At 29.5% G+C, this 18705-nt stretch overlaps 2 protein-coding genes across 2 annotated transcripts; one reads left to right on the top strand and one right to left on the bottom strand.

The window, feature by feature from the left end:
• Positions 1–1396: 1396 nt before the first annotated feature.
• LOC124920330 (probable inorganic phosphate transporter 1-9) lies at positions 1397–5541 on the top strand. The gene is made up of 4 exons (XM_047460796.1): positions 1397–1575; positions 2235–2731; positions 4369–5072; positions 5204–5541. The coding sequence occupies exons 1-4, from the start codon at positions 1402–1404 to the stop codon at positions 5452–5454; spliced, it is 1626 nt and encodes a 541-aa protein (XP_047316752.1). The 5' UTR covers positions 1397–1401; the 3' UTR covers positions 5455–5541.
• Positions 5542–5773: 232 nt separating this feature from the next.
• Positions 5774–9157, bottom strand: LOC124920331 (monosaccharide-sensing protein 2-like). The gene is made up of 6 exons (XM_047460798.1): positions 8683–9157; positions 8481–8581; positions 7817–8377; positions 6772–7718; positions 6378–6565; positions 5774–6300 (listed from the first exon to the last, which is right to left on the bottom strand). The coding sequence occupies exons 2-6, from the start codon at positions 8557–8559 to the stop codon at positions 5859–5861; spliced, it is 2217 nt and encodes a 738-aa protein (XP_047316754.1). The 5' UTR covers positions 8560–8581; positions 8683–9157; the 3' UTR covers positions 5774–5858.
• Positions 9158–18705: the final 9548 nt, after the last annotated feature.

Raw genomic sequence — 18705 nt, forward strand, 5'->3', positions numbered from 1 at the left:
CTTGGATGAGTGTAACTATTCATGATTTATTAATTTTTATTTATTTATAATAATTATGATAAACAATATTGCATCTTCTTCAACTCTAAACTGTTTTTTCATGAATTTTATCATTTAATTTAAAAAATCTCTAGACCTGTTTGATCAGTTTATTCATTATCGAAAGTATTATAGCCAACTTTATCACATTCACAACTTATCAACATATTATAAGTTGAATCAAACTAGGCCAAACTAGATGGCTAAGTTTAAGAAATAAACATAAATTAATATATACATTCTTTTAAAATATTTCCTTTTCATTGATAACTGCCATTAATATTATCACTAAATTATTAAAATAAATAAATATGTCCTCTTCAAGAAAAAAAGAACAAAGAAAAAGAAAGCCAAATAAACAATTCTTAAAGCCTTTGTTCAAATTGTTATTTAAATAACCTATTGTATGAGATTTTAAATAATTGGAATTAATATGAGTTATAAAAATTTGAGTATTTTTAAATGATTCATTTATATTAAAAATGATAAAAATCGTTAACCATGATATAGAAAAAAACATGTTACCTTATAAGATATCGAGCTCGTAAGTTATTGAAAAAAGCGATTAACTCTCGGACTAATTCTACGTGACATCATATTCATTCTAAAAAAAAAAAATAGTTATTAAGTGAAAATATTTTTAAAAATATTAATATTCAATGAAAAGTATATTTTAATAAAAGTAAATAAAATATATTTTAATTGATAAATGAATTATTTGATGGTGAAATAATAGGATAAATATGGTGAGTTGTTTAAATATAAAAGTAAGTTGTCGATTTTACATTTTCGTGACACATACGACTACATAATATACTATTTTTTCATGCACATATCAATGCACATATCATCTGTTAGAATCCAACATTAATAACGTTCTATCCAACGAACAAGATATTTGATTATATCTTTGACTTACAATATTTTTCCGAATAACTTGTAGCAATGCCATATGAAAACTATTAATATCTTATTAACACATCATTCAGACGACGATGACACTTGCTTGAATATTAATCATTTTTATAAATTAAAAAATCATTTTTATAAATTAAAAAAATAGATTAGAATAATTTAATTTTGAATAAAAAAAAACAAAGTTTTGATTAAATTGATAATGATTATTTGTTTTATTTGAAAAATCTCCAATAGTCAAAAGTCTTCTCTCTTCGTCTTCTCGAAAATGATAATGAACCAGAGGAAGCTCCCTTGCACGTACATAATAAATAATCTCCATATATATATATATATATATATATATATATATATATATATATATATATATATATATATATATATATATATATATATATTATAAGAGTAATTAATTTAATTAATTTGTATAGAGTAGAGATTTGAGCGATGGCGTTAAGAATACTAACAGCTCTGGATATAGCAAAAACGCAATTTTATCACTTTAAGGCCATCGCAATCGCAGGAATGGGCCTTTTCACCGACGCCTACGATCTCTTCTGCATCTCTCCGATCATGCTTCTCATTGGAAGCATCTATTACAAACATGATCATGATCAAAAGGTCAGATTTTAATTATATAAAATTTCATTTATTTGTTGAGACCGATCATGAGTCTTTTTATTAATTTATAAATCTCAATTTGAGAATCATGCTTGCTTGGAAGATGTTATTCCTTTTAATCTTCTAAGTAATTAGGTTAGAAGTTAAATTATGGGGACAATTTAAGTAAGTTTGAGGATGTTGGATTCGGGTTGGCAGTATAACTGATTGAAAGATTTTAACCTAAATCGTTCAGTAAAAATTTTTAATCTCAACCTGACCCGATTTACCTAACTAGAACCAAACTCAATATAAATAATTAATATCTCTTATTCAAATTAATGACATTAATACCAAAATAAAAAAAAAAGTTAAATCAAAATTAGTTTATAATTTAAAAAAAAAAATATGAGTGAATGAATAAGAAAGAATAACACAAAACTCAACTAAAAAAACTTGTAAACGGGTTATCGGGTTTACTTTAGGTTACGTTAGTTCATCCCGATTTTGACATGTATATTTATCAGGTTAAACAGATCGACAATAAAATATAGGACTCTAATCTGATCTTTTCGTATTCGGTTTCGGTCGTTTATTTGTGTCGTGACCAAAATTGTCGATCCTATTTTAAATGAATAGTTTTTTAAATAAACATAATATATAAAATATTATTGAAACAGGTTCCAACCAATACAATCTCCATCATGCTGGTGATTTCCCTCCTCGGCGCCGTAATCGGACAACTCATTTTCGGAAGACTTGGCGACCGCAAAGGAAGGCGACGGGTGTACGGTTTGGCATTGATGATCATGATCTTAAGTTCAATTGGGTGTGGATTGTCTGTGTGCACGTCCAAGAATTGTGTTCTGGGTAGCTTGGGGTTTTTTAGGTTTTTGCTTGGTATTGGAATTGGAGGAGACTATCCGTTGTCGGCAACTATCATGTCGGAGTTTTCTAACAGGAATACGAGAGGAAGGTTCATGGCCGGAGTGTTTTCAATGCAGGGATTTGGAATTTTAACTAGTTCGATTGTGACTATGGTTGTTTGTTCGGTTTTTAAAGCGGTTGATAATCATGATAAACATGTCGACTTGGCCTGGCGGATAATTCTTGCAATTGGGGCTGTTCCGGCTGGACTTACATTTTATTGGCGAATGATGATGCCAGAAACCGCTAGGTAATGAATAGTGTCCAAAATTATGTGTCTACACAAATACACTCAAAATCTTATAAGAATTTTTTTTTTATTTTTAAATCTAATTACGTGTTATCATATCATTTCCGACATAATTCATTACATTATATTCTCGTTCTCTATCATTACTCATTTAAAAAGTAACGATAGAGATCGAAAATTTGGTGTTAGTGTCGGAAATTATGTGACAACACTTACGTGAACTTGAAATATAATAAGAGAAAAAAAATATTTTTCAAATTCACTCACATGTTGATACATCATTTCCGACACCAAATTTTACTTCTCTATCGTTACTCATTTGTTTAAGAGTAATGATAAAGAACAGATTTTTTTTTTTTTTTAAAAATTTATTTTTGTTTTTTAGTTAAAAGAATATATCTCATTGCCTTCAATTTTCATTCAATTTAAAAATGAAGATACATAAACGGAAAAAAAATAAAATATTAAAATTAATATAAACTTGGTTTAATAAAAGAAATTAATTTAATCATATAAACAAACCTCATTCCATCCCTTTTCTTATTAATCAATTTTTTTTTAAATTTTAAATCAAAATATTAAAATACATTTTAGGTAATATATATATATATATATTATATTATATTATATTATATTAATACTTTAAATGTCTCTTTACTGAGAAAAAAAAAACTTCTCCAAACAAAAAAACACCGACTATCAATCACTTTTTAATTATTCTCAAGGAGAATTAGCTAAAAATTTGAAAATTATTTGTTTTAAATAAATATATGAAATGAAAGTTCTAAAAAAAAGCAATTTTTTTAAAACATTACCTCTCTATCTCTAACTATGCAGGTTCATTTGACTGAAAAAACATTGTTTGTTTCATATTTGTTATTTGAAGGTTTTATTTTTAGTTTTGTTAAAAAAAATATTGTTTGATTAAAATATATTATTTGGATATTTAATTGGTTTAAATATTATTAAAATATTTATTATATTTAAAATTTAATAAAAAGAAGTAACATTATTTCAATTAATAAAATTAATGATTTAATGATTAAAATAATATATTTTTTAAAAAATAACTAAGTAAATTTAAAAAAAAAAATACAAAAAAAAAAAACAAGTAGAAGAAGCTCTGAATTATTATATTTTATTTTAATAATTAATCTCTGATTTTTGTTATTGTTTATTGATCTATTATCAATCTTTTTTTTTATAATTTTAGAATGAATTAGTTTCCACTATAATTTTTTATTGTCTTTAATTATTATTATTTTTGTACAATTTCTAATTTTATGCAATTAATTTGTTTATATATAAAATGATCTCTTGCAAACAATATATAAATACCAAATGTAGTTTTTAACATAAAAAATACCCTTCTTAACATACCAACAAATATTCTTCTTATTTTTTATGAAAAAAAATTAGTTAATAAAGTTTATTCTCTGTAAAATCTATGTATAATATTTTACTTGTGATCCCAATCAAATTAATCGGTTAAATTTGAGACTTAAGTCTATTTTTCCTAAACTATTTCTTATTAAATTGTTAGTAATGAATGTGAGAAATAAAATGATTAGTAAGTAATATGTAAAAAATTAACAATAAATTTATCTATTTCATCAAACATGTTAAGATTTTGATAGGTACACGGCTTTGGTGGAGAGAAATGTGACACAAGCAACAATAAACATGAAGAAAGTTCTAGATGTTTCCTTAAGTCCAATTCCCGAGGTATCCGAAGACCTTCCGCCTCATTCCTCAAATTACCCATTCTTCTCGAAAGAATTCTTTCGTCGCCACGGTCGCGATCTCTTCTCATGTTCAATCACATGGCTCTTAATCGACATCATCTTTTATAGTTCTAACTTAGTCCAACCAAAAATTTACAAACATTATCTATCAAAAGATTCAAAACCAAAATTTGGCAACCCGTATCAAGAGGCCTTTGACCTTGCGCTATTACAAGCTATTATGTCAATATGTTTCACCATCCCGGGATATTGGGCAACCGTCTACTTTATCGACCGTATTGGACGAGTCAAGATCCAAATTATGGGATTCTTTTGCATGTCATTACCTTTTTTAGCCCTCGGGATACCTTATTATTGGTATTGGCATCACCACACCAATAACGGTTTTTTAATACTATACGGTCTCACATTATTCTTTGCAAACTTCGGGCCAAACACTACCACGTTTATAGTACCGGCCGAGCTTTTTCCAGCTCGACTTAGGTCAACTTGTCATGGTATTTCTGCAGCTTGGGGAAAGGTGGGGGCCATAATTGGAGTCGTGGGATTCACGTGGGCTTCGGATGAGAACACGGCCAGCCGAGCCCGAGCCCCAGGTTAGCCCATTTTAATCCTTTTAGGTCCAACTTTCTACTAAACTTGAATATATTATAATATATATTATTATCACATAATTAAGTTAGGATAATTGTTTCCATGTGAAAAAATATGTGTTTTTTTCTTCTAGATTCACGCACATGGAAATATCAGACGATTTCGTTGGTGATCTTGGGTGGAGTGTCAATAATTGGGATGATAATTACATATGTTTTCATGCGGGAAACTAATGGGAGATCGTTGGAGGAGAATGAGAGCGACGATAATAACATGCACGTATATGTGATGAGATCGTTTAATTACCCGTGTACGGGGTTTAGGTCTAATTCGCCGTCGTCCAAAGTGGAAGGAGATGTCGTCGAAAATAATGAAGTAGCTTAAATAGAGATTGTGCATGTTAATATTGTTGTAAAATAATCATTTGTGTAATTAATTGACTTGATAATGACATGCATATTAGTTGATTAATTATGTTTTTGGTCCTTTTTATTATTGATCAAAATTAATTGATTAATTATATATGTTTTTGGTGAAAATATAAAAAGTAATTATTTTCTTTAAAAACTCAAAACAATTTCATTAATAAAATTTCTTTATTTTTCTGGAATGATTGCATAAACAAAATTATTATTATTATTACTAACAAACTGAGAAACTCTCCAGAAAAATTCTTGCATTAATCTTGGAAGAATCAATAAATAATGAAAATTTAAACAGTTTATAAATCACCATAATGTTACACTTAATTGACAGTTTTACGAATAATAGATCAATCGGTACAAATATTATTCATTCTTCGAGGCAGTTTGTCTCGCGCCAACTGAAAAGAACTCGGTTATGACTTCAAGTGGCATGCCCTTAGTTTCCGGAACTTTCAAGAAAATGAAAATCCACGAGATAATGCAAACGACACAATATATGCCAAAGACACCAGCCAATCCGATCGAAGTCAGCATAATAGGTAGGGTGTAAGTGACAATAATATCGCAAATCCAATAAACCAAACAACAAATAGCGATGCAAACGCCACGAACTCTCGTGGGGAATATCTCCGAGCAAAGGATGTTAGGTATTGGCCCGTAGCCCATAACAAACGTGCAGAAGTAGAGTATGACACAAATAGTTGATATAATCGCATGAACCGTGGTTCCAAAATTCACGATATTCCCAATGACTAAGACCACGAGCGAAAGCGTTAGAACTGGAATTGTTGTAAGCAAAAGTGTCCTGCATGTCGTCGAGAAATCACATGATAAAGCCAATGAAACTCAATATTTTCTTTTTTTTTAGAAAAAAGTGGTTACCTTCTTCCAGACGTATCCATAAGTTTCATGGCGACGGCTATACACGGAAGTTCCAATAGCATAGTGACGGCGCTAATAAGAAAAGAGGATGAGTCCGAACCGATACCGAGGTCCGAAAGAAGGACTTCAACTCCGGCTTGCTCGAGAATTTGGGGAGTGTAGTACATAACTCCATTTATGCCAGCAAACTGTAAACACTCAAAGAATTAAAATCGTGATTTTGTTTGGGATATTTGAATTACTAAGTTGCTATACCATATATCAAAGTTCAAACTAAGTCCATTTGAAATATTTATTTTTATTTGTAAGAGCATTATTTTCATTTGAACTAGCTTGGTCAATTTATCCATAAAAAAAATGTTTTTTCAAGGAAATGAAAGACATGTTTCTTAACCTGTTGTAGTATTTGAATTCCAATTCCAACCATAAGTGCCCGTTTAACACCCGGGTCACGAAGCGCAGACCAAACCGACGATTTCTTCAAAACGGTTTCAGACGGCTGAACCATAGCCGGTCCAACCTGGTTAATATCCAAAAGCTCCTTCGAACAAAGTGCTGACTGGCTTACCAAAGCAGCAGCTTGAACAAATTCGCTATCACCCGTAAGCGAAATAAGAGATCCCTGTCTCGAACCACCCGTACCCGCAACTCCTTCTTGATGAAGATAAACTCTCTTCAACTCACCATCCTTCTCCGACCATTTCCATGCCAACTGCCAACCGCCACCAATGTTGCTACCAACTGATTCAACACCACTCGCTTGAGCGAGGCTACTATTACCTCTCATACTCATAATACTCCCGTGTGAAGTAGGGATAGGATTACCATCTTTCTCCAAACTCGTTGTTTGACGAGATATCAATGGACTGCGTAAATTATCACCATCATCATCAAATTCTTCCCCTGCTCCTTGTTCATCGTGTGAACCATAATCACCGCCTTCTATATGAAGGCTCTCTTCATCAGAATGCTGATTCTTAACATGAGGATCCTCGGCCGTGCTGAACATGCTCCCGAATCTAGGGAACAAATGACCAATCATACTACCAGATTCGGGGAGCTTTTCATGGACACTTCCAAAAAGTGTTACAAGTGGATCCATAAGTGGAACCGTTTGGTTCACCATACTACCCTGTCTGGAAACGAGTGCCAGACTGCTCTGTCCTGCTGTAACTGGTTTTGCGATCCATGAAAGACCCTCTTGAGGACCGTATAGCTTAATACCATCCTTCGCGGTTGGATCTTGATCATCGATAATTTCACCTTCTGGTCCTATTACATACTCTTCTATAGATGTTTCGCCACCAACTGCCAGCCCTTCAACCAGTAATGCCATCTCTCCTGCATCAAATTTATAAAATCAGATCAAAACTAACCAAGGTGCATTCGATTTCCATCATTTGTATTTAAATTACAGTTAATTCGAGCAATGAAATAACCTGAAACATCTTCCCTTCCGCGTAATTTCTGCAAGACTTGTTTAGCTTCAAGCATCTTGCCTTTACTAACAAGCCACCGTGGAGATTCCGGCAAATAGAAGACAGTTAAAACAAGATACAAAACAGAAGGAATTGAAAGAACACCAAGCATCACCCTCCAACTAGGCGAAGACATCAAAGACATCCCAAAAATCATACAATACGATAAAAACATCGCACCAGAACCAGTAAACTGAGGCAGCGTGTTTAAAGTCCCCCGAATATCAGAAGGAGCAGTCTCCGATATATAAATTGGGACGAGAGTAACTGCCAACCCAATCCCAAACCCGTCTAACAATCTAGCCACAAGTAAAACGTAAACATTTGGAGACCACAACATTACTAAACCGCTAATGAAATAGAAGACAGATGACATGATCAGCATTGGACGACGCCCAATCGAATCCGATATAGAACCAGAACAAGTAGTAATGAGAGTGGCACCAATTAGAGACATAGCCACAACTAAACCTTCTAATGTAGCAGCCAAATCTGCTTCTGCCTTTATATAAACTATAGCCCCTGCAGATTCAATCAATACCCATGAAAAATAAATGTTTAGAACTGATAATTTTACAGGTTTCAGTTCAATCAATCAATGATGATAAACCAATAAGAAGATTACCAGAAATGGCGGCATTATCCCATCCTTGCAAGAAGTTACCAATTGTAGCAGCAATGGCTACTAATACTGCCTGGTTCATCTCTCTTCACCAAGTTAAAACCCTGAAAATGTAGAAATAGGAAATGGGAATTAGAAATTGGAATCTTCTTCACACTTTAAACAGGGAAAAGGGGCATTCATGGATCTGAGAAAAAAATGTTACCTTTCTCGGAAGGGTTAACTGAAAATTTAAGGGAGAACAAAATATCTCAAAGTAAGAGATCAAGTACTGGCGAGAGACAATAGATGCTTAAATCTACGCTAGAAAACAAGAACAGGGGAGGGTATCAGATTAAGATGTAAACCGTCTTCCTCCTAAGTAACTGTTCGTCAACAACTGTCCGTCAAAGGACAGGATAAAAAACCCATTCCCTCCTTCGCGGATGATATCAAGCATTTTTGGGTACGACCCTTTGGTCCGGCCGCGGGAAAGATTGGAAATTGAAAAACCCAACAGTTCTGCAGTCAATTGATAGAAAAAATTACTGAAAAAAATGGAGTTTTGTTGAGAAAATCAGTAGAGAAACTTCATGGTGTGGTGGGGAGTAGACTGTGGAGTGTTAAGAGTGTGGAGTGTGGACGGAAGAAGGAGGAGGCAACCACCAATCTTCGGACCAACCGGTCCAAACTTGCCTGCAATTGTTTGACCAAATTACTAATTGGGGGTGTTGAGTTATTTATTATTTATTTAAACTTCAATTTTAAGTGAAAAAATTAAAATTCAATTAAAGGAATTTTAGTTTAAGAAACTGCCCATCTAAAATCATAATTTAAAACATTCTTTTTAAATATATTAAATAAGATGATCTCTTTAGTACTTAATCTTATCAATTGATCTACTCTAATAGTTATAATAATAATTATTATTGTAAAGTGTTATTTGTGAGTGTATTTTCTTTATATATAAATAAGACTTAAACTTTCAATTATGGTATATGAAATTTGAAATATGAAATTTAGTTATTTTGTGAATTTTTTTTTTCAAATGTTTTATTATTTTAACGTATTAATTTTGATTTTTTAATTAATTTATAAAGTTTTTAAATAAAATAATATTTAGAGAAGTTTTAGAGTTATTTTTGTTTTAAATTGACTATTATTTTTTAGAATTTACGTATTCTAATTAGTCAAAGTTGGTTTGGGTGAGTGATAAATGTATAATATAAAAAATTAAGAAAATTTGAATAGAGATACATTTTATTTTTAACTTTATTAACAATATAATTTTGTGTACAGTTTACTAATTGGAACATATTTATATATTAAATTAAGTATTTTTTTCGATATATACGTATTGAAAATTATCAATTAGAGTTTGAATGATTTTAAAAAAAAAAAAAAAAACTATTTTACTTTTACAAATGCAATAAATTAGTTCAGAAAGAAAAATATTATAAAAAGATAATTTATTCCTTTGTGAAAAAACTTTAAAGAACTAAAATTAGATAGTTGAAATCTAATATGATAAATTTAAAGTCAGATCCCTATTTAATAAAAACGAGTCTTAAATCAAAATTGGGCCTATAAACCTAAACACTCTTTATCATTATTTCTATTATATTTACAGTTATTTAATATTATTTAAATGCATTTAAAATGATATATTGAATTTTAGTATTGCTACTATTGTATTTTAAATTATAATTATTATTATTAATATATATTTTTACATATATTTTTACTAAACTTGAAATCATCCCCTCTTCTGGTTTAGCGATAACAAAATTTGGATAACTCCAGCCTCCTTTAGGTATTGAGTTGGAACCTGTCATGTGTTAAATTATGTTACTAGTTAAATAGTTAGGTGTATTTTTGAGTTATATTTAACCCGTAAAGATTAGTCGTACTTCAAATTAGAAAAGGAACTCAGCGTTAGAAAAAATCTTGAATTTTCACTTAATTTGAACTTTTTTTTCCTTACAATGTGAAAAAATAAACAACATTAATATTGACCACAATTTGAAAATTCTATAAATTTTGAATCATATTTAAAAATATATCTCAATTTTAATATGTTATCAATGTCCTAATTTGATATTACAATATATTACTATTTAATAATTTTTTATTAAAATATTATTATTTAAGAGATCAAAGTTTTTGAATTTAATTTTTACTAATAATATTTTTTCATATAATAAATATGCTGATTTTTTTTTGAAAGCCTCTATAACTATAAACAACATTAATATATATTTATATATAAGCAGTACATTATAACATGAGGATCTAATATTTCCCCCTAAAAAAACATACATAAATAAATATTATTATCTAATTGAAGAATATTATAGGAATGGTAGATGAAGCTACTTAATTATAATAAATGTTTAGTCTAGCTTATCCTACATTGATTGCTACTTTAAAATCATGTGGCTACTGTAGATCTGAATGTGCTGTTTGTTATTTTAACACAAAAATGTTCATTTTATTTTTAAAAACAATCAAATTTATGTAAAGCTAACATCTTACTATCCTAAACAATAATTTTTATCTATATTGAGAAGAAAAAAATATAGAGAGAAAGGGTTAAGAAAAACTCATAAATGTATACTTGTCATCCTAAATAAATGTAATTAATAAATATGTATGTAAGAATTCCTTGTTTTCCAATCAAACAAAATTCCAGATCCATATAACTATATTTTCAATTGAAACAATATTTTGAGCAATATAAATAGGAATACTTCTCATTTAAATCAACTCATAATCAACATACTTTACAAAATTATTCTATTTCAAAACTGATAATTTGTCACAATTTTGAAAAGTTAACCATTTTTTTTTGTTTTGTATAAAAGAATTTATGAATAATTATAAAGATTATAGTATAATTAATAACAAACTCCTCAAATTGGATCTAGATCTTTTCCTACCTAATTCTAACATGTTTAACTTTGATTAATTGCTATTATCATTGCATTATTCAAACTAAAACTTCAATCTTCAAAAATTTCTGTCATCAACATACTTTTAAAAACTCATGGAGATTTCAAGAACTATTAAGCATATGATCACCCCCTTCCTTACCTTAGTTCATAAAACAGAACCATTAAACTTTTTAATTTTATTATTATATATTATTACTTTCTATTCATATAAATTATTTATTTTATATTTATATTTACATTTAATTTTATATTTAAATTAATATTTTATTTTAATTTAGTACGTTTAATTTTAATTATATATATTATATTTATAAAATTAAATAATTTATTAATTGAATGAGAATGTAAATAGATTTAGAGAGAATAGTAATGTAAAGTTGAGTTGCTTAAGTAATGTGACTAGTTGTGTTTGTCATTTTGTGTATATACTTGTGCTCGTGTAGTGCTATACTCGTGTTTTGTCTGTGTCAATTCGTGACTGTGTTACGATCGTATAAACTCATAATCATATTGTGATCGTATCGTTTCGTGCTTGTGTCGTGTTCAACTCACGACCCGAGTGAGATAATATCGTATTTTTTCGTTCTGTACTAATATAATGTTGGATCGTGTCGGTTCGTGATGATCCAATTCATTGCCCAACTCTAGTTAAGTTCATTTTTTTCTCAAAACATTTATAGTCTTTAATCTCTTATTTATTTAGCTTATTTTATATTTACTTTTTTTTCTCTTATTTTAGTTTCACCGTGTGTCATTACATATATCATGTCAGCTTGCAAAATCAACTCACAAATCAACTAAAATAATTGAGCACGAATATACACACTACACGAGCATGAGCACACAGACACAATACAAGTATAAACATGACACGTCTATTATTTGTGACCTTAAACCACCAGTAAAATATCATTTGAACCACCCCAAATGCGAAGCCAATCACATTAAAAAATTACAACTAAAAAATAAACAAAAAAATTGGAAAATAGTTAGTTCTATTCTATAAAAAAATCTTATTTTAGCTAAATTTATAAAAAAAAAAAACTAACCATAATATTTATATCCTTGATAAAATACTCGTAGAAAAACGCAACCACGACATTGGGGTAAGAATTGTAGACATAAACTCCACGCTCCTAGTTTGAATCACTTGTTTTTAAAATATATATATATATATATATATATATATAACAATGGTTATTAAAAAGTATATTGTACGAATCAACAAATTGAATAAGTGACAGTCAATTAACAAGACGAGGAGAGGTCGGTGATGCAAATAAACAAATCGAGGATGATAGACATATCCATCCTACAATCTGTTGGCGCGGTAAGACACCGTGGACTAGAAAACATGTGAGAAAGTCGACCATGACAGTATAACTCCATAGCATCGCGACCAGTCCGACTGTTCTAATCTACATTATTTTAGTAAAATAAAAATAAAAAGAATGTCGAAAGTTAATATTACATAATTTTGTGAGAAAATAAAATAAATTAAATGTACCTTTCGGGTTGCGTAAAAGATGTAGAGTCCGATATAAACCAGACTCTATTAAGCAACCAAACACGTTTATAATGACCAAGAGTATTTTATTTTCCATCTTCAAGGAGGTAAAATATAACAACATAGTACTGTAAAACGCAACCACTTACGGTACAAACTGAAAGCCTTCTGACACCTCTTTTGCCTGATGGCGAGAAATGTGGGCTATAGAAATTTTAAAAAATTAATATTTATGGTAATAAAAAATTATTTAAAGAAATAATTAAGTAAACACAAATTAACTTTCATGAGAGGTAATAATTGCCTATTTAAAACGACACAAATTTCTATTCAGAATAATAAAAAATATGAATTTAAACACGAGTTAGCACGACTCGAATAAATTCATGGACACAAATTAACACGACACGAAATAGCTCGCGGATCATAATATTTTGAGTGAGTAAAGACACAACACGACACGGCATGCATAAGTGAGACATGACACGACACGATTGAAAGTCTAACACGACTTACCAAAGTCAAATACGACCATTTATGCACGTTGTCAAGCTCTAGTGTATAGGTTAAACAAACTGTCAATTCAATACAAGTTATTAAATTACACAAATTGTCTCAGGACCACTTATTACTAATAATTACTTCAATAATTATTCACATTGTTCCTATGTGTAATTATAGTAACAATGTCCAAAGATACATGATGTGTGTTTGATAAAACAAAAAAATAAGATCTGAATACTGAAATAGAAGTATTCAATATTTTAATTAGATTATAATATCCAAAATTAATATTTGAACAAATACACCTAGACTATTATACCCTTATATATTAATTATATTAGTTAATAATCTTAATATATTGAATTATATAATTTAATATATTATATAAAAAGGAACTAAAATAAAAATTATAATTTTGTTAATTAGTATATAAATTATAATTTGTTAACTTAATATATATATATATATATATATATATATATATATATATATTTAAAAAAAGAAAAATAATGAATTTGTTTACGTGATGAAAAAAATTAGAAAATTAATAGACTTTATATTTATATAAAAAAATAAATATGGGAGATAATAATAAATATGGGAGATAAATATGGTTGATAAAAAATTAGAAAATTAATAGACTTTATATTTATATAATATATATATATATATATATATATATATATATATATATATATATATATATATATATATCGGTAAAAGTTTCCAACAGGAAGAAAACTTTTGTTAAACAGGTTTCTAAACCTTTTGTTAATAATAATTTTTATCTCTCCCTATTGATCTTATCTCAAAAACACAAAAATAATTCTAAGTGTTAAATGAGGTCAATAGGGAGAGATTTATCTCTCGGTATTGACCTCATTCCAAAAACACAAAAATAATTTTAAGTGTTGGATGAAGTCAATAGGGAGATTTATATAAATCTCTCGGTATTGACCTTATCCCCAAAACACGAAATAATTATAAGTATTGGAAAATGTCAATAGGGAGAGATTAATATAAATATCTTGGTATTGATCTCATCTAAAAAACATCTAAGTGTTGGATGAGGTCAATAAGGAGAGATTTATATAAATCTCTTGGTATTAACTTTATCTCAAAAACACGAAAATAATTCTAAATGTTGGATGAGGTCAATAGGGAGTGATTTATATAAATCTCTCGGTATTGACCCCATCCCAGAAATACTTAGATGATGTCAATAGAGAGAGATTTATATAAATATATCGGTATTGACCTCATTCCAAAAAGACGAAAATAATTCTAAGTGTTAAAAGAGGTCAACAGGGAGAGATTTATATAAATCTCTTGGTATTGACCTCATCCTTAATTCTAAGTATTGGAAGAAGTCAATAGGGAGAAATTTATATAAATCTCTTGGTATTGACCTCATCCCAAAAACACGAAAATAATTATAAGTGTTGAATGAGGTCAATAGAGAGATATTTATATAAATCTCTCGGTCTCTTCCCCCAATCACGAAAATAATTCTAAGTGTTGGAAGATGTCAATAGGGAGATATTTATATAAATCTCCCGGTATTGACCTCATCCCCAAAACACAAAAATAATTTTAAGTGTTGAATGAGGTCAATATGGAGAGATTCATATAAATCTCTCCATATTGACCTCGTCCCAAAACACGAAAATAATTTTTAAGTGTTGAATGAGGTCAATATGGAGAGATTTATATAAATATTTCGGTATTGACTTCATCCCAAAAACATTTAGATGATGTCAATAAGGAGATATTTATATAAATCTCTCGGTATTGACCTTATCCCCAAAACACGAAAATAATTATAAGTGTTGGAAGAGGTCAATAGGAAGAGATTTATATAAATATCTAGGTATTGATCTCATCCATAAAACATAAAAATAATTTTAAGTGTTGAATGAAGTCAATAGGGAGAGATTTATATAAATCTCTTGGTATTGACTTCATCCCAAAAACACGAAAATAATTATAAGTGTTGGATGAGATCAATAGGGAGTGATTTATATAAATCTCTCGATATTGACCTCATCCCAAAAACACTTAGATGATATCAATAGGGAGAGATTTATATAAATATATCGGTATTGACCTCATTCCAAAAAGACTAAAATAATTCTAAGTATTAAAAGAGGTCAACAAGGAGAGATTTATATAAATCTCCTGGTATTGACCTCATCCTAAAAATACGAAAATAATTCTAAGTGTTGGAAGAAGTCAATAGGGAGAGATTTATATAAATCTATTGGTATTGACCTCATCCCCAAAACACGAAAGTAATTATAAGTGTTGAATGAGGTCAATAGGGAGAGATTTATATATATATCTCTCGGTCCCATCCCCAAAATACGAAAATAATTTTAAGTGTTGGAAGATGTCAATAGGGAGAGATTTATAGGTATTGACCTCATCCCAAAAATACGAAAATAATTTTAAATGTTGAATGAGGTCAATAGGGAGAGATTCATATAAATCTCTCGGTATTGACCTCATCCTAAAAACACGAAAATAATTCTAAGTGTTGAATGAGGTAATATGGAGAGATTTATATAAATCTCTCGGTATTGACCTTATCAAACACGAAAATAATTATAAGTGTTGGAAGAGGTCAATATGGAGAGATTTATATAAATATCTTGGTATTAATCTCATCCAAAAAACACGAAAATAATTATAAGTGTTGGGTGAGGTCAATAAGGAGAGATTTATATAAATCTCTCGGTATTGACCACGGTCAATAGGGAGAGATTTATATAAATCTCTTGGTATTGATTTCAAACACAGGTCAATAGGAAGAGATTTATATATCTCTCGGTATCAATTAAGGTCAATAGCAAGAGATTTGTATATCTCTCGGTAAAAACACTTTATAATTTAGATTGAAACCCTTTCTTCCCCAATTACCCGATTGCGCCTCCCTCTCTTTTCCTGAGCTCTCTGTAGGCAATTGACGCCCGACGATGCACTGTCGTCGATCTCCTCTTGTTGCTGACGCCGACCGACACCGATTTTCTTTCGCCGCCACAATATCGAGCTCCTCGCGCCGCTGCTTCCTGCCATCATTTCCTCCTCTTTAATGCAACTGCTTCAAAGTTAGTTTAGTTTATATTATTGTTAGATTTATGTTAGATTTAGGTTATAATTTGTTAGATTTATGCTATATTTTATTAGCATTATATTATATTTTCAATCTGATTGATTAATTAGGGTATGATTTTGATTTTGAATATGATTGCTTCATTTAGGATGATTCTATGGTTTGAATATTTGACTTGTTGAGTACAAGATTTTGATTTTGAATTTGGTTGCTTCATTTATGATGATTCTAGGGTTTTATTTAATTTGAAGGATCTATTTGATTTGTTGAGTATAATTAGGATATTAGTGGTATTGTTTGACTTGATTAATTAGGGCATTATACTTGATTGATTATGGTATATTAATGGTATGTGTTTGTAGGATGGATCGTGGTCGCGGGGATATTTGGATGAGTTTACAGAAACTCCAAAGAAACTAAAAAAATCATTACAGAACCTGCTTGCACAAGCAGATGACCTTACGATCCGAGGAAACTCTTCTAGTGACACAATGTATGTTATTATTAGGACAAGTCTAGTAAGTGAGTTATTAGAGATTGAGTCACAATGTTGGGTCAACCAATACCCAACAAATATCATTTGAAATATCTTGAAAATGATTTGAACAAATTAAAAGGATGAATATGATGATGTATGGAATGTTTATGTTCTTTGATTTGATTGATACACGACACAATGAAAATGTATTGAGTATTTACATTTCTTCCTAAAATCAGTCTGCATAGATCTTTTACTATCTCTTTGTCCGATTGTATTGAGAGTTCCCATCTATTTTTCTCATTGAGAAACTATGAAAGAAATATAAAGAAGTTTTCGGTGTCCGATTCTCTATTACATATGATAAATGATCTCAATGTTATGCCCCACGTGCCCATCTAAAATTCAGTCTACACAACGATTTTATACTAAATAATAAGTTAAAACCTAGGCATACTTCTAAAATATGACTAGGAGATCATGTTCGATATATTCTTAAACATGTATTTAGGTCAATCATAATTCATAGATAGAATTAAGTACAAGTAGAAGTGAAGTATAATGTAGCAAGAGATGGTGAAATATAGTTAGATATTCGAATCTATTCTAAAAATCAAAGTTAGTATATATGAGCTAATTGTCTTATGGTACAAACATGCCACATTACAACTTTTAAAACAAATGATACATAATTTTAAAAAATAATTATATAATTGCATGGAGTTGAAATGTGGTCTTTAATACATTTGAATAATTGCTAGATTTTAATTTGATATAATGTTTTGAGTTTAATTTTGGTTTAATAATTGGTGAATGGATTAAAGTGAGTTTTGATTTAATATTCATTAAGTATGTTATAAAATTTATTAGCTTGATTTTAATTTTAAAAAGCTTCTAAACAGAATTTCTAATCAGAACAATATATCACTGATAAACATGTGTATTGTTAACTATTTGAATCTCTTGAATTAGATGTACATACAATTTTAATTAATTATATTTAAATTATTATTTTTATAAAATTTAAAACATTTTTCATTAAGGTTTTATTTTTCAGAAAGAGTCTATCGAAAAATTCAAGCAAATCAGTTTTGAAACATTTTGTATCATTTTCTCTTCATCTTTTTATTTATTGTTTTAATATTTTTCTGTATAGCTAATATGTATTTTGTATTGATTATTTTCTATAATTATCAAAGCCTACAATATTTTTTTGAAATATATATATAACAAGAAGAAAATATTATAATCAAACTTTTTTACTGTTACACAAAATTAGTTGAAATAAATGGAAAACAACATATACAATAATAACAAGATTAAGTAAATAAACGCCACATGGCAAGATCGCTGACGATGTGAAGGAGATTGTTCAACATTGTGTCTCGGAATTCATTAGTCTGATAACTGCTGAAGCTAACGGGCATGGTCAGAGCGAGAGTCGTAGAACGATCACCACCGATGACATTTTACGTCCATAGTCAAGCTAGGGTTTGATGACTATGTTAACGCACTTTCCCTTTACATTTTCCGTTATCGTGAGGCAGAGTCATTCGAGATGACCAGCTATGACTTTTTGGTCAATTTCAGGCCCAATGGGCCATCTGGTTTTGCAGGCCCACGGTGTTGTTGGGTCCCATGGAAGAAGGGGAAGGGACAATTCTTCCAGTTCAAGTGACCCTCCAAGTCCAGGT

Source organism: Impatiens glandulifera, chromosome 1 (assembly GCF_907164915.1).
Source record: "Impatiens glandulifera chromosome 1, dImpGla2.1, whole genome shotgun sequence".
NCBI classification, from domain to species: Eukaryota; Viridiplantae; Streptophyta; class Magnoliopsida; order Ericales; family Balsaminaceae; genus Impatiens; species Impatiens glandulifera.

Bases quoted from the DNA above. Each gene is read 5' to 3' on its own strand.
- LOC124920331 (XM_047460798.1), bottom strand. From the start codon at position 8,559: ATGAACCAGGCAGTATTAGTAGCCATTGCTGCTACAATTGGTAACTTC. The intron at 8,378-8,480 runs GTAATCTTCTTA...TTGAATCTGCAG, and splicing joins GGATAATGCCGCCATTTCTG to GGGCTATAGTTTATATAAAG. The intron at 6,566-6,771 runs GTTAAGAAACAT...GAGTGTTTACAG, and splicing joins GAATTCAAATACTACAACAG to TTTGCTGGCATAAATGGAGT.
- LOC124920330 (XM_047460796.1), top strand. From the start codon at position 1,402: ATGGCGTTAAGAATACTAACAGCTCTGGATATAGCAAAAACGCAATTT. The intron at 1,576-2,234 runs GTCAGATTTTAA...TTATTGAAACAG, and splicing joins AACATGATCATGATCAAAAG to GTTCCAACCAATACAATCTC. The intron at 2,732-4,368 runs GTAATGAATAGT...AGATTTTGATAG, and splicing joins ATGATGCCAGAAACCGCTAG to GTACACGGCTTTGGTGGAGA.